The sequence below is a fragment of the Hyaena hyaena genome, unplaced genomic scaffold (genome assembly GCF_003009895.1).
Source record: "Hyaena hyaena isolate Hyena2069 unplaced genomic scaffold, ASM300989v1 scaffold_1013, whole genome shotgun sequence".
NCBI lineage: Eukaryota > Metazoa > Chordata > Mammalia > Carnivora > Hyaenidae > Hyaena > Hyaena hyaena.
In genome coordinates, this window is record NW_024081648.1 from 514,609 (window position 1) to 541,346 (window position 26,738).

At 42.2% G+C, this 26,738-nt stretch overlaps 1 protein-coding gene and 1 long non-coding RNA gene across 5 annotated transcripts in view; one reads left to right on the forward strand and one right to left on the reverse strand.

Moving 5' to 3' along the window:
* Window positions 1-6,880: 6,880 nt before the first annotated feature.
* OSBPL3 (oxysterol binding protein like 3) overlaps window positions 6,881-26,738 on the reverse strand; it is a 93,871-nt gene continuing 74,013 nt past the window's right edge. For 2 of the 3 annotated variants that reach the window (XM_039221790.1, XM_039221791.1), the window contains 6 exons: window positions 25,216-25,294; window positions 23,797-23,941; window positions 20,776-20,920; window positions 17,305-17,431; window positions 15,319-15,441; window positions 6,881-10,682 (listed from right to left, as the gene is read on the reverse strand). In XM_039221790.1, coding sequence (XP_039077721.1) covers window positions 10,586-10,682; window positions 15,319-15,441; window positions 17,305-17,431; window positions 20,776-20,920; window positions 23,797-23,941; window positions 25,216-25,294 — 716 coding nt within the window. In that variant the 3' untranslated portion in view covers window positions 6,881-10,585. The remainder of the gene's footprint in view (window positions 10,683-15,318; window positions 15,442-17,304; window positions 17,432-20,775; window positions 20,921-23,796; window positions 23,942-25,215; window positions 25,295-26,738) is intronic. The other variant, XR_005526335.1, reaches the window with a different exon arrangement.
* LOC120223588 lies at window positions 11,948-23,925 on the forward strand. Of its 2 annotated transcripts, none has more exons than XR_005526336.1 (5): window positions 11,948-12,015; window positions 20,427-20,584; window positions 21,935-22,045; window positions 23,452-23,608; window positions 23,864-23,925. It is a non-coding gene; the product is annotated as an uncharacterized LOC120223588 (long non-coding RNA). The 2 variants fall into 2 exon arrangements; XR_005526337.1 differs by having other exon boundaries at window positions 23,466-23,608.

Sequence of the window (26,738 nt, forward strand, 5' to 3'; positions counted from 1 at the left end):
CCATTAGACACTGAGGTAAGCAATGACAGATATTCTGTACAGCTTAGTGCTGTGGGTCTCAAGACCAAATATGCTCTTAAAAACGATATGCTCTCCAGAGAAACTTTATACTCTTAAAAATTATAGAGGACTCCATGGGTGCCTGGGTGGCTCAGTCGGTTAAGCTCCCGACTTCGGCTCAGAGCCTGGAGCCTGCTTCAGATTCTGTGTCTCTCTCTCTCTCTGCCCCTCCCCCCTCGCTCTCTGTCTCTGTCTCTCAAAATAAAAGACATTAAAAAAATTTTTAAATTATAGAGACTCTAGAAAACTTATATTTGTATGGACTATATCTACTGACACAGTATTAGAAATTCAAACTGGGCAATTTAGAAATACGAATTAATATAAAATATCAACAGTAAACCTATCATATGTTGACCTACAAACGTGCTTTCAATGAAATAGAATTACGATTTCCAAAATAAACAAAAAAAAATAGAGGGAAGAATAGCATTGCTTTTTATTTTAGCAAATATCACTCAATGTCTGGCTTAGTGGCAGATGGCTGGACATAGCACATCGGCTTCTGCATCGACCTGCTGCATTCTCATGTCTTGTCACTTCTGGAAAAGTCCACTGTACATTCATGAGACAGAGTGAAAAAGGCAAATAATGTCTTAATATTATGATGGAAACATAAGATCTTGCACTTCCCCTGGATGGGTCGTGAGGGCCTGCAGGGGTGCCCAGACCACATTCTGAGAACTGCTGGCTAGAAGCTAAGAGCATCTGAATCCTGGCTTCATCGAGCATGAGATTGTGCCTATGAGCTAGTTACCTAACCTACATCCCAATTTCCTCTTAGGTAAAGCAGGGATGTCAAAGGAGACTTGAACTAGCGACTGGCACGGAGTGAGTACCCTGCAGATGGCAGTAACCAGGGATCCTCAGAGCTGCCCTGGGGCTTGACTCCAGTTCAGAACTGAGGAAGCAGACACTCAGAACAGCAGAGCCCAGGGCTCAGACCCTAGTCTCTCTGACCTCAACGTGTGGTCTTACGAGCACTGTGTTACGCACACGCCATGCTGAAGTGTTCTGAGCAGACGCTTATAAACAGATTAATGATATGATAGAACTTAAGAAAAATCACTCTGTTTGCAGCTTGGAGGATGGATGATAAGGGGTTAGGACTGCAGACCGGGGGTCCGTTTACCAGACCGGAACTGACAAGAGCCTGACCTGAGGCAGAGGCAGTGGGGTTGAGGAAGAAATTCACAGGGAGGCTGGGCAGGACTCAATCCCCATGAGTGTGGGGATGAGGGAGACGGTGGAGTCTAAAATCTCTTCCAGTTTTTCAGGGATGTGTTCAGCAACTGTGTATGACAACATATTCAGCATATCGTCAACCAGGGAAGCCTTGGTGTCCAGGCTCTGTCACAAAGGCATGGAGCACCCATGTAGCTGACCATTGTTACTTAGTCTCTGACTTGCCCAGAGGCCGAACTGATACAGACTAACCAAAGTCCCCACTATATCACATTTTTAGCATAAGCTATCTGGCATGGCCAAGGTCCCAGGTATACAAACCACTCTTATCAGGAGGGATATTCCAAAGGCTTAGAGGGCATCTCCCAGGAGATGGGTAAGAACCAGTCTTTGTTCACATGTGCAGAGTTTACACAAGCCAAGCCTGCTGCATTACCCTTTACTACACACATATATCCAGTTGCCTACTTAAGAGTACCCCTTGGAAAAAATCACCGCCTAAGTTTTTCACCCAGGGCACCCAAATCTACTCTGTCCATAGAGTTCCTTATCTCAGCTCATGGCAGCTTCATCCTTCTAGTAGACTGGACCACAGAACTTGGGGTTGCCCTTGACCTCTCTCCTCACACATCCCAGATCTAGCTCCTCAAAGTATTACTGACTCTATCAAAGTATTTCCAGCTTCCTACTGCTTCCCTCTACCTCTACTCCTTCTGCCCTGGTCAAACCACCACCACCTCTCTCTGGATTGGGCTCCCTGGTTTTGCCCATGCTTGTGAGTTTCCACCAGGCAGCCAGATCATAAGTCAAATCATGTTCTGTGCTCAGAACCCTTTACTGACTTTTAATTTCACTCAGAGTAAAACCCAGAGCCCTCTGACCCTCAAAATCTCTCAGCCCTCGTTTTGACTTACATCCTGCCCCCTCCACTCATCTGTTTGTGAGGCTCCACCTACACTGGCCTCCCTTGCCACTTCGCCAATAGCGTCAGACACACCTTTGCTTCAGGCTTGGGTTTGCTGTTCCAGAATGTTCTTCTGCTTTTCCTCTGCATTCCCTTCAAGTCCCGTCAAGTCCTGGACTAGCGAAACCCTCTCTCAGGGTGCCCTGTAACAGACAGTCGTAACACCCTCCAGGCTTGCCTCTCCACCATCTTGGAGAATCTTTCTCTGCAACACTTTGATGTCTGTCACACCACACACCTGTTTGTTTAGGTGCTCTGTCTCCACTCCCACCCCCTGCACACTAGACTTGAAGCTCCAGGAGAACAGAAACTTAATTTTTTCTCTCCCTGCTGTAACCCCTGTATTGTTGGCTGGATGGACATGTACAGGTAAAGGACCATCTCAATAGGCTTTGCGACAACTGCTCACTCTTGGATAATTTTGATTCTACAAAAACATGATGATTCCAAAGCTGACAGCTTTTACTAAGTATGTGATAATCATTGTTCCATATGGCCAAATAATTTCCACTTGAAGGGTAAAACAGAAGAGAATATTTTTTCATGTTTGTTTATTTTTGAGAGAGAGGGGAAGAGAGAGAGAGAGCATGAGTGGGGGGAGGAGCAGAGAGAGAGGAAGACAAAGGATCCAAAGTGGGCCCTGCATGGACAGCACAGAGCCTGATGCAGGGGCCTGAACTCACAAACCTTGAGGTCATGACCTGTCCTGAAGTTGGACACTTAACCAACTGAGCTACCCAGGTGCCCCCAAAAAGACTACTTTAAAGCAGATTCTGCAGTTTGTAGGTAAGCTCTATGAGGTCAGGGACTGTGTCTGGCACGTATTTGGTGCTCACGGATAGGTCGCTGATTGACCAAAGAACATTTTCCCCTATTCTTGAGACCACAAAGTGGCAGCACAGAGAAAAACTTAAGAATAATCTTTCCATTGACTGCTGGGGCTAAATGAGATTTGTATAGGGTAAGTGACCTACCCAAGATCTCACCACTAACTAGAATCAGGTTTCCCAAGTTGCATCCCATGCTTCTTTCCTGTCCTGGAATTTCCTGTGTCAGCTTCAAAGACCCAAGGCAACCTTTGGAGAATGAAGTTCTCATTCTTGGAAGGGACAAGGGTGTTGGGGTCACATTGTTTGCACCTCATTCTATAGCAGAAGGAGCTCGATTTGGACCAGTCAGAGCTTGCTTATGTCCCCATACCATTATTAACTAGTTGCGAGGGTTTGGTCAAGTTGCTTAACTTATGATCCCCAATGGACAATTCTGTGAAACGGGGATTACCTAAATGCGCTGTTGTGAGGCTTCTGCGGTGCGGCTGCACAACTGTAACCCACACTACAACTTACAAGTGAGGAAAACATAATGCTTTCCAGTCTTCCTCATGAGCCCTTCAGTTATTGATTGGCAAGAAAAAATTAACTCGAGATCCAATTTTGTCCAAAGCTTAGTCTAAATGGGTATTGAATTCCAGTATGAGACAATGAAAAAGTTCTGGAGATGGGGAGTGGTGATGGTCTCACAACATGAATGCCCTCGATGCCACTGAACCGTACACTTAAAAATGGTTAAAATGGTAATTTTATGTTTATTTTACAGCAATAAAAAATTAAAATAGAGGTGCCTGGGTGGCTCAGTGGGTTAAGCATCTGACTGTTGATTTTGGCTAGGGTCATGATCTCCTGGTCATGGGATGGAGCCCCGAGTCGGGCTCCATGCTCACAGCACAGACCTACTTGGGGTTCTCTCTCTCTCTCCCTCTCCCTCTGCCCCTCCCCTGATCACGCATGCACTCGTGCTCTCTCAAAAAAAAAACAAAAAAAAAAACAACCCTTAGTCTAGTCAGATAATTCCGATGGTCTGCTCTGGTAAGGCTGAGTCATTTCTGGAAGGATGATCAACCCCTCAGATTTTTCAGGCTTGCCCTTGCCTTCCCTCACCAAGACTGTGTTTGGTTACGTAAGTGGGTGAGGGGGTGGGGGAAACACTGGAGGTGGCGGCTTATGTGATCTTACAGCAGTAGGGGAAGAGTGAGGTCCTTGGGTAGGACTCCCTTGGACTTCTTCAGTCCCCAGAGGTCCCTGGAGGCTGCCAGGGCTCCCCACCCTTTGTCTCATAGCTCCGGGTTGAGGAAACCCCAGATATTGTGACACATCAAACATTTCACTGTGATGTCACCTGGGAAGCAGAGTTGTGGCTTAACTGGCGGGGAGAGTAACTGTGAGTCACATGTGGCACTTCCCCTACCCCCAGCCCTCTCGTTCTCCTCACTGTCTGAGCTCTGTCCCTCCTCTTGGGGCACACCTGCTGCTCGGCTGAGGTCCCATCACCTCTCCCCTCATCACTAGGGCATCCTCTGTACAGAGCCTTCTTACCACACTGGTTGTTGACGGACCCCACTGGCTTCCCACCACACAGGAGGCTCGAAGGTGGAGGACTGAGTGTTCTCAGTGTCTGCGACCATTCCTGGCTCAGCAAATGTCTTTCAAATAACCCATCACAGGATGCTCCCTGTGCGTGAACCCTTTTTAAAGCACCCATCAGGTGTCACAGGAGAAAGAAGTGACAAGGCCCTTATCTTTACATTTCAAGAAGGTACAAAAGCAATGTACAACATTTCATGAAAAGAAACACACAGCTTTGGGCCACCTGGGTGGCTCAGTTGGATAAGTGTCCAACTCTTGATTTCGGCTCAGGTCATGAGCTCATGGTTTGTGGGTCTGAACCCCGTGTCAGGCTCTGCGCCACCAACAGTGTGGAGCCTGCTTGCAATTCTCTCTCCCTCTCTCTCTCTCTGCCCCTCCCCTGCTCTTCCTTGCTCACGCGCTCTCTCTCTCTCTCAAAATAAATAAATAAACTAAAAAAACACTAAAAATGTGACAACAACAAACAATATCACCGAGAACCAGAGTTTTTAAAAAGCACAACTAACCATAATTCATCCTTGGTAAAATAATTCGGAGTCAAAATGCTTTAACAAATCCTGTCCTCTCAAAAAAGAAATATTGGCTCTTAAGCCTATTTACTTACTGAAAATTCCTCTGAAAGCCCAGATGTGAATTCCTCCAGCGAAGATCAGGTCCAGGTGCTTGTATATCTTTTTTCTTTTTAAATGTTTATTTTATTTTATTTTTTTGGTGGGGGGGAGGCAGAGAGAGAGGGAGAAAGGACCCCAGCAGTCTCCTCGCTGTCAGCACAGAGCCTGATCTCATGAAATGAGAGATCATGACCAGAGCTGAAATCAGGAGTTGGAAGCTCAACTGACTGAGCCCTTCAAGCATCCCCAGGTGCTTGTATTTGTGTTCGCCATTCCCTTCCCCTGCCTCCCAGCGGCTGAACTCTAAGAAACGGGGGTTTCCTGCTTGCTTGGGTTCAGCCACCAGAAAGGATGAAAGCTGTTGGAGGCTGAGATTAGGGCAGTTCTTCCTTCCTCTGGGCTGGATCTGCTAGCTGGGCCGCCCCTCCACCACAGCTCCCGATGCCCCGATGCCCCATGGCCCTTTCCTCCTTTGAAGCTCCAGCTGCTTCAGGGCGGCAGTAACAGCTTCCTGCTGTTGCTAATATGCCTTAAACCTGTGAGAAGCCCCACAGGCAACCTTCATCTTTGTCTCTTTAAGTACTGGAATTAGATTCAGTTGTCTGCAGGGACCCCAGCTAATAAGTCTGTAATAAGAAACCCTTGTCTGAGTGTGCAGAGGACGGTGATGTCCTGACATGTGGGTCACTGACGTCCATTTATCGTGTTAGCGCTGGCATGCTATTGGTATAACTATAAAATAATAGGACTAAGTTTGTAAACCAATGGCCTAGAACTCGTACCTCCAAATTTTATTGTCTCATTGAAGTCAACACTTTAGGATGCTTTAAGACCTATTTCAGCAATGGCCAACATGTTAAAATATTCTGAGGTTGCTTTTTAAGATTTCTGTTAGTGTTCATAACCCATGATTTTGAATAATGTTGGAAAATGATCCTTCTCTGATGGCAGATTTGATTCAGATCAACAGGCAATATCAACATATTTGAAAATTAGCAATCATTTCATTAGGCTTCTATGCAAATTTCATTAATTATCCTCAAAATGTCTTTCATAGCTTATTTTTCTTTTAAGCCAGGATCCAATCAAGTTTCATAAATTGCCTTTGGTTGTCTCTTTAAGTATTTTTAGGGATACAGAGATGTGAGTTTATGCACATAACTGCAATCCAGTGCCTTGTGTGACATGATATTTATCATGCCAGTGAATCAGATGGGCCTTTAGTGAAGGCTAAGAATGTTCCTAGCATTGCAAAGGACACAGTGTGGATATGGGAGGAGGAGAGGAGTCAGCCACTCATAAGGGCCATTAAATTGGAAAAAGCAGCCGGCATTTTCGTTTTTCATGTTAGGGCACACAGAAAATCCTATTTCCATAGTGTGCTGAGGTAAACACAGAAATCCCTCGTCCTGAGGGCTGGGGGCACCTACATTTGTAATACATCTGGAAAACGTTGGGACCAAAAGTATGGCAATTTCATGGATTCCCAGTTTATGTCCCAGGGTATTCTTATTTCAAATATTTATCACTTTAGGTAACCTGGTGTGTTTCTTCCTCAAAAGAACCTAGTTTAGAGTCTTACTCTGTCCCTTTCAGCAGTCACTAATACCCATTAACCTGGAAAGACAAAGACACAGTTGGCCTTTTTCCATGTTGTTTATTCCCAGTCAACTAGCTACATGAGGGGATAAACAAATTAGTAGGAGCTTGGTGTGGATAATGAGGTATGGGTGGCAAGGTGGGCTTTAAACAGAAAATAATCTCATACACAGCTAGATAAAAGATTTATAGACATCCTTAAAAAAAAAGTATCCTCCGAGGGTAAAGGAGGAAGATAAAACCATCATGAGTAAAATAAATTAGCAACTTTTTATCATTGCATAAGCCAAACAGAAGACTCAGAAAGTGGCTTGCATTTTCTGTCATGATTTACAGATACTTAAGTGATACATATTTCCAACACAGGAAAATAAAGACTAACACCAAGTAACAGATTCATATATGCAGAGGGAAGTTGAGCGCATGAAAATAGCTATCATCTTGTAGCAAAAATAGATTTATGTTGATGTTAATATCAAAATTAAAGACATTCAAATAAATTATGCCAATACATTGGAAGTATTATTCCTAACATCATAAGAACTTTATTGCTCCTACTCATAACTTAAAATAAAAGGTCTGAGAAAATTCTACGAGAGTTTGAAGATATGATAGAACTTCTAGAATATGTTAGTAGGCCTACAACAAAATTCAACAGCCAAATAAAAACTTTATGATTTTTCTTTTACGGTTGACACTGTTAATAGTAGAACAAGACCACTCATCATAAATCTGGAAAATACAGATGAGGGACAATACTTGAAGCTCAAGCAAATGATTTACTGGAGGTAATTAAAAGAATATGAGAAAGGCAGCAGCTCAAATGAAATAAACATTGAAGATATTTGGAGTTTGTATATTTTTCTCTTCCAGAGTCCCTCGGGGAGCACACAACGATTATGGGCTATTTGGGTACTCTACTTGATAGATAACTGGACTGTTGGCCTAAAGCAAACTCCGTTCAATTCAGTACCAGAACCAGCCTGACTTCTGGGAGGTGAACGGCATGGACAGCTGCCCTGTGATTTGGATTATTACATTTGACTCCAGGAAATACCAGACTATGTGTCGGGGCCTGCAGACAGAAGCCATGTGCTGTCTGGCCACACTGGAGACTGCTGGTTCCTTCCTGAATAGATCGCCTGCAGCTTGGGGTAATCCACAGCAGCCAATAGGAACTTCTGAAGTACAATGTGGTTGACGGCACAAAGTCCCATTCCCAAGAGTATCTGTGTAATTCACCATAAATGGGGGATAGAATAATCAGGAATAAAATGGAGGTTGGCTAAAACATGTATCTTAGATGGTGCAGTGACTGCAATGATGTAATTGGGATTTTCAAAGTTCAGAAAGTCAAACTCTACCTGAATTCTTCCCAAAGAATTCCACGTTTATTTTCTTTATCTTAAAAATATAAAATGCCCTTGAGCTACAGATGACATGGGAAGGTGCTTTTGAGAACAGGGACTGAAGGAAAAAAACAAGCCCTTTCCCCCTAAAGGGAGTTTTAAGATTATAACAGTATGGTATCACTAAACTGTTTAAATTTCACAAATGTCTTTTATAGATGCTGGTACTGACTAGCAGCTTTTTAAATCTGCATATAGTTCTGTACCATATTCTAATTCACCCCTGCTTCCATCTCAAATAAGATGACCACAAAGGTGATATTTGGTCCATTTATCCTTGTGACTCCAATATAAAGCATAAGATCAACTGAAGTAACAGCACTGGGATGATTAAAAAAATTTCCAAATACTGTATGACAAACCTCCACCCATTCAGGCTGCACATCTTGCTTTTGTTGTTGTTGTTTCTTTTTTGAACCAGCCTCTGGAAGAGGCCTATTTAATAGTCGATATGGTTAAAAGTCTCCATTTTCCTTCACACTGTGAAAACTAGATTTGTTTTCCCCTGGAGTATCCTTAAATCTACAGCTTGTTTCTTCCTCTCTGCGAGCAGAATTTGGATACACGCTTGAAAAGAAAAGAACAAAGCCATGTACCAAAGAATCTGATTGTGTCCTTTAACTGCTTAGAAATGGAAATGATATTCATTGTGTTCATCTTGACTTCTTGATAAAATGGAATGAATGAGTGTAATATTTAAGGAGTCCTTTATTGTTTTAAAATGCTAATCATTTGCAGATTCCAAAAGGCTATGACCCACTTTCAATAACTTTCCATTTTGAAAGTGCAATACAGTCTTACTAGCTGGTTATTTGGTATAAACTGAGAAAAAGTCATGTGTCCTTTTTTTCCCATTATTTATTCTACTTTTCATTCATAGAATTCTACATGCTCTGAAATTATCTAAACATCTGTAATTGTTTTCTGGAGAAAACTATTTAACACACCATCATACTTGATATTCCATAGGACTGTTATGGACAATAAAGTAAAAGGCTTAAAAATTAGGCTTTGGTTTTAGTGTAATCTGGGCAGAAGTTGGAATTGCTTTGATAACATACTTCAACTACTGCACAAATTCTATTATTGTACTCTAAATAACATATTTAAAAAGACAAAGTTTCCCCTTCTAGTAGTTATAATCTGTGTTATTCAAGACTGCTGCAAAACTCACAAAAGAGTGAAATGAGTAAGAAGAAAGTGTAGGAAACAGATAAGACAAAGTTTCATCAGAACACAACACAAAGGAAGAACATCGATTCTCTACATTTTTCTATAAGGCAGATGGTCAAACTTTTTATACAAGATCTAAAATATGCCGTTATTAAGAGGTAGAAAATACCAAAACAGTATTTAAGAAAAACTTGTTTAGTTCCTGAAAACAATTAGTTATTTTGCTAAACTTTTAGGAAGTCAAATTGCTGTGTAGAATGCACTGTATGTTCTAAGCTCAACTGGAACATTCCATACTCAACAGAGATATGGGAAAAGTAGGAGGCGGGGAATCTAGGGGTGGGGCTGGGGGGAAGCAGAAAATAGTTTCTTAACTTGTCAAGAATTCAGTTCTCAGGAGAAATCTCCTACTGTGTCTCTGGGATGCCATTATAGCATTTAATTAATGGGCATTTCTCAGATTAATGACATTTTATCTGAGTGACAGGGTACAGTTTCGCACATAAGGCAATAAAACTCCAGAGAAGGGATGAGCTCACATGCCTTTCCTCTGCAGGAGGTGCTGTATCTATGTTATATAAAAACATACACTCCACTAATCTCCCACCATCCTCCCAGCCACGAAAATGCAAATGCCAGTATTCTTCTGTCTCCGGCACCAGCAGAATTGTTCTGGATGAACAATCCAAGAGCTGTCGGAGGCAAAAAGATATCTGAGCTCCCAAATTAAACGTGGGTAGCTTATGCATGAGTGGGTAACCCTGGGTATTCTTATTTCTTAATGCACCTGGGAGAGATACATTGTTTTCTCCAACATAATTTTATAAGGCATAAATTTAACTTGAATTTTCCTAACCTTTGGAAAATTAGTGTTAAAGCTTCTTTTTTAACCCACACATTAACATTCAACCTTTCATTTTTTATTAAATAGCTTATATATAAAATAAAATATCAAGGTGTTCTACATTCATATAAACAATCGTGACAACATTTGAAATTATAAAGGAAACTACTGAAAAAATACATACTTAAATACTTACAATGCTAAGCTAAGCACAGGTGATCATTCTAGGTAATTTCTTTTAAATATATAGACACAGGTTTGTGGCTTCAGATAGCAAACACAGGAGAAGTACAAGTGGATCATTCTTCTTTCCTTTTTCACCATAAGACAGGATGGTCCAGTTTCGAAAAACCAAGGTCTTTTCTAAGTTCCAAATAGGTGCCATTGCTCACCCAAGAGTCATCACTGGATTTCCTGAGGAGAAAAGAATTTCTTGAAGGCTACTGAAAACACTGTCACATTCTCTCCTTCCCTTCCCCTCCTTTCTTCGAACCCTGGGCCAGGCTATCATTCTCGCAGTCATACAAAGTCCCTGACAGTCTCATTTAGGAACTGTGAGGGAACAGGAAGGCTAGAGGCCATCTTGTCACTTTTAACTTTGGCTTCTCAAACTTAGAGGCTGTGAAAAATAGTGCGTTTGACAGAAGCATGGATAAGGGAAGAGTTTGTCACATATAAAACACGGCTGGGATGACAGCCACACCTTGGGTGTGACTATGTAAAAGCTACAAATCACCTTGGTTGTTGAATGAAGTAATAAGTTGACATTAAATTGGAAGACATTAAGAGTCAAGAGACGATAAGGGCACCTGGGTGGCTCAGTCGGTTGAGCATCTGACTTCGGCTCAGGTCATGATCTCAGAGTTCGTGGGTTCAAGCCCCGCATCGGGCTCTGTGCAAGCTGCCAGCACAGAGCTTGCTTCAGATTCTGTGTCTCCCTCTCTCTCTGACCCTCTCCTGCTCACGTTGTCTCTGTCCCTCTCTCTCAGAAATAAATAAAAAATAAAAAAAATTTTTAAAGAGAGAATAGCCTTGGTTCACTATTCTTTGAATAGATAATATATTAAATAGATAGCAACTCAAAAGGTACAAAAGGGTAGATAGCTAAAAGGTTTCTTCCTATTCCAATCCCTCAGATTTCCAGTCCTTTTCTTCAGAGGCAATAATGACCTGCATTCTTTCAGAGCCATCTCACACATGTGTGAATATGCATGCACACACAGACAACTACTCCACTCCTCTCCCATTTGTTACACCATGACAGCATTCAATGGTGTCCTACTCTTTGAGTTTTTGACATAACAATATATACTGGAGACCATTTTCTGTTGTCACAATAAGGTCAGTGAACTACAGCCCAAGGGTCAAATTCAGGTTTCTGCCTATCTTTGTAATACTGTTGTTTTTTTTAAAATTGAAATATAATTAACATAAGATGTTATTTTTTTTTTAATTTTATTTTTTAATGTTTTTTATTTCTAGGAGAGAGAGAGAGACAGCCTGAGCAGGGGAGGGTCAGAGAGAGGGAGTCACAGACTGAAATTGGCTCCAGGCTCTGAGCTGGCAGCCAGCACAGGGCCCGACGCGGGGCTCGAACCCACGAACCGTGAGATCATGACCTAAGCGAAAGTCGGACGCTTAACCAACTAAGCCACCCAGGCGCCCCATAAGATGTTATATTTGTTTGACGTGTACAATATACTGATTCAACAATTCTGTACACAACATTACACCAGTGGTCACCATGGTAAGTGTAGTCACCATCTGTTACCATACATTATTACAATATTATCTACTATAATTCCTATGTTGTGTTTTTTTTTAATCTCTGTGAGGTATTTATTTTATAACTAGATCTCCTTTAATCCTAATCCCTTTTTACTGGAACACCACCATGACCATTCATTTATCTATTGTCTATTGGTGCTTTTATGCTGCTCAGTGAGTTTGAGTAATTACTACTAAGACCTTACGGCCTGAAAAGCTAATGATATTTGCCATTTGTATTTTATAGGAAAAGTTTGGGGACTCTGTGGTGAAAGGGAATCCTGATTTCCTTCTTCTTTTTTTTTAAGTTTGTTTATTTTTGGGAGGGGTTGAGGCAGAGAGCAAAGGAGAGAGAGAATCCCAAGCAGGCTCAGCACTGTCAGTGCAGAGGCTAATCTGGGGCTTGAACTCACAAACTGTGAGATCATGATCTGAGTAGAAATCAGGAATCAGATGCTCAACTGACTGAGTCACCCAGGCAACCCTGATTTCTTTTTAAACAGTTGTATGATATTCCATTGTAGAAATGGACCACAGTTTAACAGGTACCTTACTGATGAGCCTTTAGAAGGTTATTTGTTTTTTTTAATTAATTAATTTATTTTGAGAGAGAGACAGACAGACAGACAGAGTGCAAGCTGGGGAGGGGCAGAGAGAGAGGAAGACACAGAATCTGAAGCAGGCTCCAGGCTCCGAGCTGTCAGCACAGAGCCCGATGCGGTGCTCGAACCCACAAACCGTGAGATCATGACCTGAGCCAAAGTCGGACGCTCAACCAACTGAGCCACCCAGGCACCCCTAGGAGGCTGTTTTTAATCTCTAGCTATCATAGACATATGTTAATAATAATATGATAAACATACAACAATATGTAATTTTGTATGGATGTAAGTATAGTTACATTAAAAATTCCTGTAAGTAGAACTGCCATGTTAAAGAGGGTGTACATTTGTAATTTTGACTGATACTTCATATGCTTCAGAAGCAAAGGTGGAGAGTGCCTGTTTCTCCATGCTCTCAGGAATATGGATTCTCATCACACTTGTTTCCCTATTCGAATAGAGGTCTGTCTACAATAAGCCAGTCTGCATATCAGGTACTTGACTAGGAAACTGAGGAGCCCGGTTCTTCAGGAATTGCAGTTTCCACTTGGAATTCCCGTGGACGCGTCCCTTGTTCCCACATTCCTCTCTGTCACCTCTTTGCCAGGACCACTATTTCCGAAGAATTCTTGCTTTTTCTCCAGCTCTTTATTTGCCACATCTAATAACGTGATAACTTAACAGTCAATCAAGAGGAAAAACAGCCACCTGGCTGCATCCGTGTTCTGTCCTTTTCCATTCCACACATAATTCTAGAAGGTTGCAACAGCAACTTGATAACAGTTTATATTTTGCATTTAAATGTTAATTTGTTTCCCATGGAGCTCCACAGACTTTGTGGACTTTCACATTAAGTAAAATTGATGACTCTCCCTACCTAGTTCTTGAGACGGTTTAGTTACCCACAATTTTTAATGATCCTAAAATATACCGCAATGAACAACTTTATAAATGTAGTTTCCCTTGTTTAAAAATGACACTGGGGCGCTGGGTTTGCTCAGTTGGTGAAGTGTCTGACTCTTGATCTCAGCTCAGGTCTTGATCTCAGGGTTGTGAGTTCCAGCCCCATGTTGGGCTCCATATTGGCCATGAAGTCTACTTAAAAAAAAAAGACACAATGCCCTAGCTGATTTATGCAAGAAAAAGAAAACATTGGCCTACTTAAGGGTATATGTGTATATGTATCAATTGATGAGTAAATCAACTGATCAGTCTGTTAATCTATCCATTTATCTATCTCTTGTCTTAAAAAAATATTAAAGATGCCTTTTTTAAAAAATATTTACACAAAGTTATGAATATTTTGGGATGAAACTCTGGCCAGTTGATTGATCTTCATTTGCTTATCTCCTGAGTCTGTGGAAATGATCAGAAAGGATCTGGAAAAATCCACATCGACTCTAGGGGAAAAAAGCATTATATTTTGGGGATGAATAGTACTCATTGCTATATTCCTATTTTTTAAATTTTTTTTTTTTAAATTTATTTCTGAGAGAGAGAGAAAGACAGCGTGAGCAGGGGAGGGTCAGAGAGAGTAGAAGATACAGAATCTGAAGCAGGCTCCAGGCTCTGAGCTAGCTGTCAGCACAGAGCCCGATGCGGGGCTTGAACCCACGAACTGTGAGGTCATGACCTGAGCCAAAGTCAAACACTCAACCTACTGAGCCACCCAGGCGCCCCGTTATATTGCTACTTTGGAATGCAGACTTTATTGCCGCTGCTGATAGATTAGTAGCTAATTCCTCCTAAAAGTGTTTGTGTTATCCCTTAGAACACAATGACAACCAAACAAAACCCCCAAAATCAAAACACAAACAAAAAACCCCCAAACAACCCCGCAAAAATAAAACCCTGGCTGCCCTGAAAGCAAGACTGGGGCAAAAGGGGTAGGGCAGGAACCTGTGGCTTTTCTACATGGGCCTGTTTAATGTTGATTTTTGGGTTTTTTAAATGAACCAATAAAAAAAAGCCCCTAAAACCATACCAAGCCCTGGCCGGGACTCAGGAAAGCCAGGCGCCAGTCCAGGACATTTCACTGGGGCCTCCTATAGATCACCTATGTTCCCTGGGTCTTTGCTTCTTCTCGGTTAATATGAAAGAGGAGGTAAATGGCTGATGATCTCTGATGCCCCTTCTAGATCTTTAAGTCTATTTTCAATAAGACTTTCACGGCAAGTTATTTTAAAATCAATAGCAAATGTTCCACATCCAAACAAAGTGTTTTGTGACTTCTGCAATTTAAGAATTAGGCCACTTGCGGGGCACCTGGGTGGTTCAGTCCATTGAGCACTTGACTCTTGATTTTGGTTCAGGTCATGATCTCAGGGCTATTAGGTTGAGCCCTGCACAGGTCTCTGTGCTACGTGTGGAGTCTGCATAAGATTCTCTCTCTCTCTCTCTCTCTCTCTCTCTCTCTTTCTCTCTGCCCCTCTCCCCAACTTGTGCTCTCTCTCAAAAAAAAATTTTTTTTAAGTAAAAAAAAAAAAAAAAAGAAAAAAGAAAAAGATTTAGACCACTTGGATTTTTCATTTTCCAGAGAGGTTTCCACACTCTGAAGCAAGAAAAACACCAAGAAGGTTCTCATTTGGGGAGAGGACACCCATGTTCACTCCCTTCATGCAGGAAGCATCAGCTGTCGCCAGCACCTATCCTCCAGCGATGCACACGATATGCACACACACCTGAAAAACCGCGGCTGGTGTTCCACCTTATTTTCTTCTAAGACCCGCCGCCTTTCTCTCTGTAGCTGTTCAATCCTCTGCTTTTGTATTTCAGCTTCTTCCAAGTTCCCTTCTTCTAGAAACCTGAGGCATTAAGGGAAAAAATAAAGCAACACAAATTCCAAGAAAATGCTGTACTCATTACTTCTAGAATTATGTATCTAAACTGGATATTCAGAATGCTTCCCTATAGATAAAACCCCCCTTCAACCTTTAAAACCATATTTTGAGGTAGTTAGGGAAGATATTATTATTTTAGTGTGTGTGTGTGTTTGTTTGTTTTTTTAAAAATATTTTATTGTCAAGTTGGCTTACATATAACACCCAGTGCTCATCCCAACGTTTTTTTTTTAACATTTTTTTCTGAGAGACAGTGAGGGACAAAGCATGAGTGGGGGAGGGTCAGAGAGAGAGGGAGACATAGAATCTGAAGCAGCCTCCAGGCTCTGAGCTGTCAGCACAGAGCCTGATGCGGGACTCGAACCCAAGAACCGTGAGATCATGACCTGAGTCGAAGTCAGTTGCTTAACTGACTGAGCCACCCGGGTGCCCCTATTATTATTATTTTAAATATTTATTTTTGAGAGAGATACAGAGAGTGAGGGAGTGGGGGGACAGAGGATCCAAAGTAGGCTCTGCACTGACAGCTGCGAACTGTCGCTCCACGCTGTGACAGTGTGGCTCAAACTCATGAACCAGGAGATCATGACCTGAGCCAAAGTCAGACGCTCAACCGACTAAACCACCCAGGTGCCCCCCAAGATATTATCTTTTGAATGGTGACATATATGTGGCTCAAAAAATCAGATCTATAAAAAGGAATTTGTCTCTTTCATCTCTATCTCTCATCTCATCTGTTTCCTCACCATGTAGCCTTTTGCCTGTAGCCTCAGGGTACATCAAACTTTTGAATTCTGCTACCCAATAGGTTAAGAATTAGTATGTCAACATGTTTTTAAAAATATTCATTTCTTGGGACACGTACGTGGCTCAGTTGGTTAAGTATCCAACTCTTGACTTCATCTAAGGTCATGATCTCATGGTTCATGAGTTAAAGCACCACATCAGACTCCATGCTGACGATGCAGAGCCTCCTTGGGGCTCTCCTTCCCTCCCTCCCTCCCTCCCTCTCTCTGCCCCTCCCCTGCTTGCTCTCTATTTCTTCCCCCAAAAGAAACTTTTTAAAACATTTTTGAAAATATGCATTCCTTTCCGTGAGAAAAGCCTCTTTTCATGTACTTAAGGGATATCTGCATTTTCTACTTTGTGAACAGTTCCTTTTCCTCTGCTTATTTTTCTAAATGAGTTAATCTTGATTTCTGGAACCAATTCATGAAATGAGTTGCAAATATAGATTTCCTAGTTTGTCGTTTATCTTTTTGACTCTGGGTATAAAAATATTTTTTTACTTTGCCATGAAGAAGGTTTTTATTTTTTTAAATAAAGTCAAATATATAATTTTTCTTTTTCCTTCTGGGTTTTGAGTCTTAATTAGGCCCAAGGGCAAAGATAATTATTTCCATTTTACAGAAGAGGAAACTGAGACTAAGAAAGATTACACAGCTTGTTGCCAGCAAACCTAGAATGTGAAGTTAGGTTTTTATGCACCAAAATAATTTAAATCTGAGGTGTAAGGGAGTTGGGTGTTTTCCCTCTTTCAATTACAAAGTTCTATATTATTGTAGGCATTAAAACTCTTAAAAATAAACACTTTTGAGGGATATTTCAATAGGAATAAGGCTTTACTGATGAATAAAGGCCAGGCCACATATAGAATTAAGCTGGGCTCCGTTCCTTCCACAACATGACTGTTTCCAGTCCTCCTAGACCTCTACTCCTAATGATATTGTCTCTCTCAAGCTCCTCTGATGGCCTGGGAGTTGTTAATAAGACTTTTTATAAAGAGTTTTACATCTTTGGAGATAAAGATCTTTACAAAATTCTTACCTTTGGTCTGGTCTAAATCGAGTGTCTGTAGGTGGTAATAAAGACTTTGACAATGGATCCATTTCATTTAATTCTAGGGCAAACTGGGTGAAGCCATAATATTGCTCATAGCCTTTTGGCATGGGATCTAAAAGAAAAAGAAATCATTCATTTCTAACTTCCCTTTCATTTACATTACATTTTAATTCCTTCACCTTTTTCATCTCATTTCAGCTATTATTTTTTCTCTCTCTGCTTTAAAAATCTTCCATTTATATTAAAACATCCTGGCTAACAAATAGGTAGTGAATGTTCCTCTATAAATCTTTTTCTCTGTAAGTTTTCTTCTACCTACGAGGATAAGACCTCTTTTATGTGGTCAGATAGGGAATTTATGTAATGCCGTGAAGTTTTTATACTGTGGAAGCTGTAAAAATAATTTGTTACAAAAATAAACATGTTAAAAAGAACTCTGGCTCCATGTTTTCCTGACTAACAAGGCTCTCACTCTGGAGAATCCGTTTTTCATTTAAGAAATGTCAAATCCTCCTGGAACTCCGTCTAGAACCTAAAATAGTGCTGAACCCATAGCAAGTGGTCAATGTTACTCTTTTCTTCCATTCCTGCTCTTCTTCATATCAAGTCTTGTCCCTCCAAATCTTACACATTTAAATTTAAAACTAACTCAGCGGAAGCCAGGAATAGACATGGGATTATACAGCAGAAATACTGCCAGCTGGACCTAAAGGGGACAGAATGAAGTAAGGCTGATGGACTACTGGCATTTTACAGGATGCGACCATCAAGTTATACAGCTGCAAGCATGTGTTATCCCTCAAGAAAAGGAAAGAACCAGTGGGAAGGTGATTCAGAGATCATCAGGGCTACCATTGCCACCACAGGCCCAGACTACACAGGCCCGGGGAGGGGGTGGGGGGTGGGAAGGATGCCTCTACCCCTCAAAGGGTGGAGCCACTGCCACAGTTTCAACTTGCCAGGCTGCCACCACCCAGAGCCTTGGGCCTTGGGGAAAAGGGCCACTTCCCAGGTGGATCCAGAGGGTGGGGCACCAAGCCAAAAACTATCACCTGCTGTCTTAGGATCCAATGGCATGTGCTTTACTGGGTTTTGGACTCACCTGGGACTCATCACCCCTTATTTCTTTCCTATTTCTCCTTTTTGGAGGGGGAATGTTGATCCTACACATGTCCTGCCATTGTATTTTAGAAGCATATTTTGGTTTCAAGGGTTTACAGCTGGAGAAGATAAATTATACTTCCAGCCTCACCCATACCTGATTTAGATGATATTTAGCTAAGACTCTGGATTTTACTCTTTAGAGTTGATGCTGGAATGAGTTAAGACTTTTGGGGCTGTTGGGATGCAATAAATCTATTTTGCATGTAAGAAAGGTGTGGCTTGGTGGGGGCAGCGGCAGTGTTATGAGCTGAATATCTGTGTCCTTCCAAAACTGGTATGTTGAAGCCCTGCCCCTGGTATTGGTGTCTGGAGAAGGAGGCTAAGGAAATAATTAAGGTTAAATAAGGTCAAAAGGGAGCAGACCTGATCTGGCAGCTGTCTGCAAGCCAAGAAGAGGCTCTCACCAGAACCCAAATTTGCCAGCACTTTTATCTTTGATTTCCCAGCCTCTACCTGGAACTGTAAGAAAACACATCTCTGCTTAAACCACCCAGTCTGTGGTACTTGTCATAGCAGCCCAAGCAGACTGATGTAAGTGTATTGCCCTAACTCGAATCCCAGCCAAAAACCAAGCTTAAAACACATAGTTTACATACCAGGTAAGTCAAACATAGGCTGATAACATCCACTCCTAGCCTTAGCTGGAGTTGCTCTCACATACAAATACAAGAGCTGTCCACGAACCATTCTGTAGACCCAGTTTCTGAAGCTTCAAGAGTCCTTTCTGTCGAATTTTAAGTCTAATTCTCTGTCTGTCCTAATTATAAGCTTCCTACTGGGCCTGGCAAAATCCAGCCCTGTCTCCCAACCACTGGCTGAGGAGAGGCTCTCCCAAGAGACAGTGGGTCTTCTTGAAGACAGACCAGGGATGCTCATGGTCAAGGCAGAAACAAAGTCAACGAGCAACAACAACAAGCATAACAGCTCCACACGTGTGCTTTATGAAGGTGCTACTCCAACATCCGGAGGGGATGGCAGTTCTCATCTCTGATACATACTTTAAGCAAAGGATAGTGTCTTTCTGAACTTCTAAAGCTAGGAAGGTGGCCACTGGTGCCAATTCATTTTGGCTTCATTGCCACCTCTGTGACAGTGGATGACATATGGGTGCTACCCAGTGAAAGAGACATTGTTGGTTGCTTACCGTACAGTCACTTCCCTTTCTTACTTGCTAATGAGAAACTGCTCTGTCCATGTGGCATTGTATCCTCCCTAGGGGTCAAATCTAAGCCCATCTGAATCTCTCCTGCCTACCAGGTTGCCCATGACTGGGTCAAGAATGGATTTGGGTCTACTTGAGGATGACAAAAACTTAATGACACATTTGCTGGGGGATCCTAGTAAGTATTTCATTTCTGAAGAAAGAGAGGCCCAAGAAAGGAATGCTTTTTCCCTCACTTCTCCCCTGATTAGTGATATGATATTAAAACATGATAAATTTTTGACATCCATGAAGGGAAACATCATTGCTACATTGGGAAGGACAGAATGTGTCCTCAATGGTCTGTGCTCTTGACACAAGTAAGTTGCCTGTATAACAAACATGGGCCCATCCGATCCTTTCTTTGTTAAGGAATAGCACACATCCTAATGATTTGAGTCACTATTAGGATGGTTTCGTTTTAATTTGTTTTGTTTTGATCAGCCCAAAGCATTCTCATGGTGAGAGAACCATCTCAGAATGATGGTTTTATAATATGACCAAGACTTAGAAGATGGACAAAAGTCTTAAAATGTTTTGGGGGACATGTTATGAAGGTTTGGCTTCCCTAGCCCTTTTTCCCCACAGCTGCTTCAAAGGCTCAGTATTTTTCTAGAATTACAAGCGACCTCAAAGTGGTTAATGGTATTGGATGAATCCGGGAGACCCCTGACTTTTGTAGAAGCCCCAGGTCACTCTTCTTGTCTACTAACAGTTTCCTCTTTATTCATTCTTACTCTAGAATGACTTCCTGTACTTCACTAACACTCCTTAGTGCCCAGGATAGGCACAGGAGTGGTGTGTGTGGCCTGGAAGATTTCCTCAGAGAGTGACCATGGATTAAGTGACCAATGGCTTTGCTCCAAGATTAAGAACCCAGGACCTGGCGGACCAACTGAGGTATTGTTGATAAGCATTAGGATGAGGCTGAGATGATGAATCCTGAATGAAAAATAGGCTGGTTGCTCCAAGGGAGTTCAAAGCAGGCAAAGGCTAGAGACACCAGATAGATACTGCTTCCATCCCGTCTATAGTTCCTCTGGCCATGTCCCCCCACCCCTTGCCCAGAACTGATTAACCCAAGTACTAACTTGCTCTCCAGACACAAGTGGATGAGGAGGAGCCACCACAGTAGATGCTTTCGTGCCATTTCCCAAATAGCCGATGCACGGCTTTTCCACTCTTGTCAAATACCGTACCTTCAATCTCACGGGCATTAGTGCTCCAGTATTTTGCCTAGGATTCAAATAGGAGTTGTCTGTTTAGTATTTTGGGGTCAACTTATTACAGGTATTAAGAGGAAAAGCAAAGGAAAGAGAAAAAAACCCACAAGAATTAGTTTGCTGGTTCTGGGTTCTGGCTTTTTAAAAATATCATACTTTTAATTACTTCAGAGAAATTAACAGCTAAGTCTCTATTTACAGTGTGCAACTCAACAACAAACATTTGGGGAAGATATGGGTTTTCTCCCTACTTTTGCTATATGCAACGTCAGAAGGAAAGGCTCAGGTCTCACACACTGGCCGCTAAGCCCCTCCTCTGGAATACCCATTCCCTGGATGTCAGTGTAGCTCTGACTACTGCAATCAAAGAGAGAAGTAATTTGTAATTTTTATGTTTCTAGATGGGAACTAGACAGTTTTTCATAAACCAATGAAGGAGGCTCCTTAAAATTGGTCGTAATAAAGCAACCAATTTTCAGGTTCTCCTATTATTCCCAACCCCCGCCCCCAACTAGATTTGTTCACCCAATCCATTGGAACCTTCGACAACCCTTATTAACACTGTGGCTTGGTCCTAGTCTGAGAGCAGCTCGCCTCAGCTCAACCTTGTGGGTTTTATATAGTACCACAAGGTGGCCAGCAGAGGGTAGTCTAACTCCCTAGAGTTGATTTTTTTTTTTTTTCAATCTCCCAATTACCTGGCTGCCCTAAAAAATCTCTACAAAGGAACGGAAGGCATTATTTCATAAACCAAAACCCCTAGTGCTATTTTTAGCCAAAACAAAATCCACATTTGAAAACCAATAAAGTTGAGTGGCATATTCGGGCCATATTCTGGTGGTTTGGTTTCCCCCTTTTCTGTCTATGGGGAAGATGGACGGAAGGATGGAGTACAGTGGCATCAGAGAGCGGAAGCAGAAATGTAAACTGCAGGTCTCTACTCATGTAAAAATGGAGGAAAGCAGCAATAGACACTGTCCAGGCTCTTAAGTGTGTTGTGAAGAAGGAGTCCGATTTTCTATTACAGATATTTGCTGACAGATCCAATGCTGGTGATACAAGGGGATGCCAGAGAGGAAGGGTCATGCTCCATTGGGAAGGGCCACATCTGCTTTCAGAGACTCTTTCAACACCAAAGGTACACCCAGTGTTCCAATCCCCTCATCTCTTGTAGCCATAGAAATCTGTTCTCTGGCTCTAAGTGTGTGAGTACCAGGTAGATGGCAGAAATGGGATTTAAGCACATTTCCTTGGGGAATATGCTGAGAACTAGGTGGCCCTCACCTGGCTCAGGGGTATGTATCCCTGCACCATATTCCCTTCTTTTTTTTCTTTTTTTTTTTTTTTTTGCAGAGAGCCTACGTGAAGTTTTCAAGGCACCGTCATTTTTATTTTATGTGAAACATTACTAGCTTTTTATCATCTACATCACAGTCTGACTTACAGGATATGATAAAGACCCCCATCCACCTCTCCATAATGTCCCCCCACAGGCTACAGGTGGTGCAAGAGATACTGCATGAAATGCCACAATTAGAGCCTAATCTCTCAGCTTATGATTTTGATCTTAATTAAATGCAAATATTCCTTTAAGACCATGTTAAGTACATGAGAATTTTAAGGGCAAGTGCAGTCTAAGGGAATTGAGGCACTTGGAAAGCTAAGCAGACTATTCCATGCTTCTGTCTTTGGCCAATCTGTTCATTTACCCTATGAATGTTCATGAGCCTTTCCAGACATCAGCCTACAGCAGGGAGCAAGATTAGACCAGGCTTTTGCTTTTCCAGAGTCAGGGTTGGTGAGGCGGGTGTAGGGAACAGAAGATGAAAATACATAAGTAAACCAACAGTGAGCACGCTAACTAGAGATGGGAATAAAACCTTTGAAGAAAGTGGGATATTATAGAGAGTGACTGGCAAGACAGGGCCGATGATGGAAGGATCCGGGGAGAGGGGCCCCAAGCGGGAGGAAATGGAAAGAAAGAAAGGCCAGTGTGGTCAGAAGGGGAGGAGGGCTTGGTGGGAGCTGAGGCTGGAGAGGAATGAGCGTGTCTGTGTGTGTGCGTGCAGGCGCACATATGCATGTACAGGCAGGTGTGTGTGCGTGTTCATACATGTATGGCCACTGTGTGGAGGTGTGTGCGCTGCACGGACATGTGTTTGTGTGCATGCGTGCACGTGTGTGACATAAGGGGGGGTGGGCAGTGCATAGGGCACAGGGCCTTGTGGGCCATTGTCAGGAGGCAGGCTTTTACTCTGGGAAAGACAGAAGTCGTTGGAGGATTTCCACGATATACAGCATGACTTTTTTTTTTAATTCTAGTAAAACATAAATAACAAAATGTACCATTGTAACCATTTCTAAGCATACAATTCAGTGACACTAAGCACATTCACAATGTTGTGCAACCATCATCATTTTATATTTCTAGAACTTTTTTTAGCTTCCCAAGCTGAAACTGCATACCCATGAAACACTAACAGCCATTCCCCAACCCGCCCCCCCAGCCCCTGGCATCACCATTCTGCTTTTTGTCTCTATGAGTTTGACTGCTCTAGGTCCCTCGAAGTGGAGTCACACAACATCTGTCCTTTGCATTACTACACTTAGCATAATGTCTTCAGTTCATCCATACTGTAGCGTGATGAATTACGTTTTAAGAGTCCCTCTGGCTGCTGCACTGAGGACAGACCACAGCGGGGTAAGCGTGGAATGAGGGGGGCTAGAAGGGCCACAACCCTGGTCCAGGTGAGAGGGGTCAGGAGGGGGGGAACACCAGGGACCCCCTGCCAGTGTTTGCCTGATGGCACAAAGGTGAAGGTGAAAAGTTCCCCCAGGATGTCCTGTGCCCCGAGGCCCCAGCTCTGGCAAGGCCTTCCCAGGGGTTACCTTTATGAAATTCACTTTGCAGTAGCAGGAGTCGTCATTCAGGTTCTTGATGACAATCTCCCCATAGTGCTCAATCCATCTCTGCCCGCTTAAGATGTTATGGATGCAAGAGGTCACTTTGTTCCACTCGAAATGATCTCCAAAGCTAAAAAGGAGGAAATGGTAGCATCAACAATTCCCAGAAGAGCCAGCAGCAAATGCAAACAGATATCGCAATTAAAAAAAAAAAAATCACATAATGAATTACTCCTTCCTTCATTTCCGGAAACAACACTGACTGAGTGCCTAAGCCGTGCTGGGCATTCTGACTTCCACTCCCCCGGGAGGCATACGTGTCACAGAGGGCAACAGTACGCTGGAAGCTGCCAGGGACTTCACCAGAAGCTGGTGATCTCCTCGAACAACCTACTCTCTCCTTTGACACAGGAGAAAACTGAGAGCCAGAGGTGACTTGCATAAAGTCACCAAACTAGAAAAAGGAAGAGGCAATGGGGAAGGTGGGGGAATCTTCCACAATCTGCTATCTACACACAGACATGTGTGCATGCACACACACACACATGTATGTGTATATACATGCATATGCATACATATGTGTATATGTATGCATATATGTATATGCAGAGACACATATCTATTTTATATATAAATCTTTTTAAAAAAAATTTGTAATGTTTATGTTTGAGCTTATGACCTGAGCTGAAGTCAGATGCTTAACTGAATGAGCCACTCAGGTGCCCCTATTTTATATATATCTTAAGATACACATATCTTAAATCTTTTTACAATGAGAAAATATTCAGACTCACAGAGTCATACAATAATTTCAAGGATAATGGTAATAAGACCACTTACATGACGTGTACTGTGTGCCAAGTACTTTTTAAAGTGCTTTATGTACATTATTCATTTAATCTTCACAAGCCCTGCCAAGTAGGTGGTTTATTTCTCGTGTTTTATAGACGAGGGAACTAGTGAGCAGAAAGGTTAAGTTAACGTGCCCAAGGATTTGCAATTAGTAAGTGGCAGAGTGAGTCCTGTTAGCCTAGTCCCGGAGGCCACACTCACAGTCATTTGGTTTTGTAAATGAGCATCAACAATCTCTGCAGGATCAAGACCATATTTTTCTTAAAAGGAATTCTGATAGTGAGGTAGGACAACAATGTTAAAGCAAAACTACCATTCTTAATTTTGTTAGAAAATGGAAATGAGTTTTCAAAGAGCTTCCGTTCAGGGAACTTTGGTTTCCAGGTAGCATTTCCATTTGAAGGAGAGAAAAGGTGAGCTTGTCAAACTGAGGTACATTTGGACTTACTGTCAAATGAAGTAAAAGAAAACAGCCGTACACGCAGCACCATGGGGGACAATGGGAACCCCATTCCTAAAGTCTATAAAGTTCCTGAGCATGGAAGAACTTACGCTGGCAGAGTCACATGGGTTGTGCCAATGGGAACAATTTCCATGGATTTGCCCCAGAATTTGTTTTTCCATCTCACATCTGAAATGAAATACCAATTGGTACATATTTAAAAGGAGAGCTACACAGATCAAAGAATTCTTAGGCTGGATAAGTGATCAACCACTGTATAGAATAACCTCTTCATAATAAAATTCATTATCATACAGGATAAGGTTTCATTCAATATACGTACCAATTGGGTATCTGGAACAGAATCAGGGGAACTAAAATTATAAGATAAGGTCCCTCCCTTAGAAGAAGTCACGGTATTAAAGGGAGACAAAAGTGAAAACAAGGAATGTCCACAAAGAGAGGCACAGGCTGGAACTGAATAGGTTTAAGAAGAAATGGAACCACAGAAGTAGGAATGACCAACATGCTTGGAGAAAAGCATCAGAAGAGGCCTGTCTGAAGGGGGCACCTAGACTGGGCTTTGAAGAATAAGCAGGAGTTCAGTAGACAGGAAAAAAGCAATAGAAGACGGAAGCCAGCTTGTTCAAAGGAAGAAAGGTATAAGAGAACATGGTGTGATTCTGTGCTACAGGATTGTTTAGCGAGACGAACAGGAAGACAGACTGAGTACAAAAACAACGGGCTCTAGAAGCCAGGCTAAGACAACTGGTGTGGATACACTGGGGGAAAATGAGATGTTTGGTTAGAAAACTCATGCGATTAGATACAGACTTTGCAGAGAGTTGGGAGCAATACAGAGAATGGCCCAGGAGCACACGAGATGAGAAGCAAAGCGACAGGTTACAAGACTGCTGTAACCGCTCCAAGGATAAGTGAGGGTGAAGCAACCTAAGGCCAGTAGCAGAGAGAGAGAGAGAGAGAGAGAGAGAGAGAGAGAGAGAAGAGAATGACCCCAGAACCGTGGAAGAAGTGGAAGTAGAACTAGCCGACAACTTAGATGCCGACGGCGAAAGACAGGGAGAAGTTGTAGATGGTTTCATAGTTCTCTCATTTGCCTAAAGGGTGGGACCAACTGGGAGACAGAAATGGAAAAAGAACAGAGTAGAAAGAGAATTTTAAAAAAAGGAATAGAAAAAGAATGACAGAGACGTGTGGTCCCTCTGACTGCTGCATGATAATTCACAGACCACAGGGAAGGTGAAAGGAAGGAGGCCGAGGCCATGATGAAGGAGAGGGATAGGGCTGGGAGCAGGCAGCCCCTGGCCACATTCCACTTCTATAAAATATTCATAATAGGCGAATCTATAGAGATAGAAAGTAGGTAAGGGTTTGCCTAAGGATGGAAGAAGTTGATGGAAATTGGAAGTTGGCGTGGGGTTAGATATTGGCTAACGGGTTTTCTTTTGGAGTGATGAAAATGTTCTAAAATTGATGGTGATGATAACTGGACAACTTTGTGAATATACTAAAACTCCGTGAATTATACCTCTTAATAGGCGAATTGTATGACGTGCAAATTATATCTCAATCAAGTTGTTACCAAAAGAAGATAATTGGCTGTTTAAAGCAA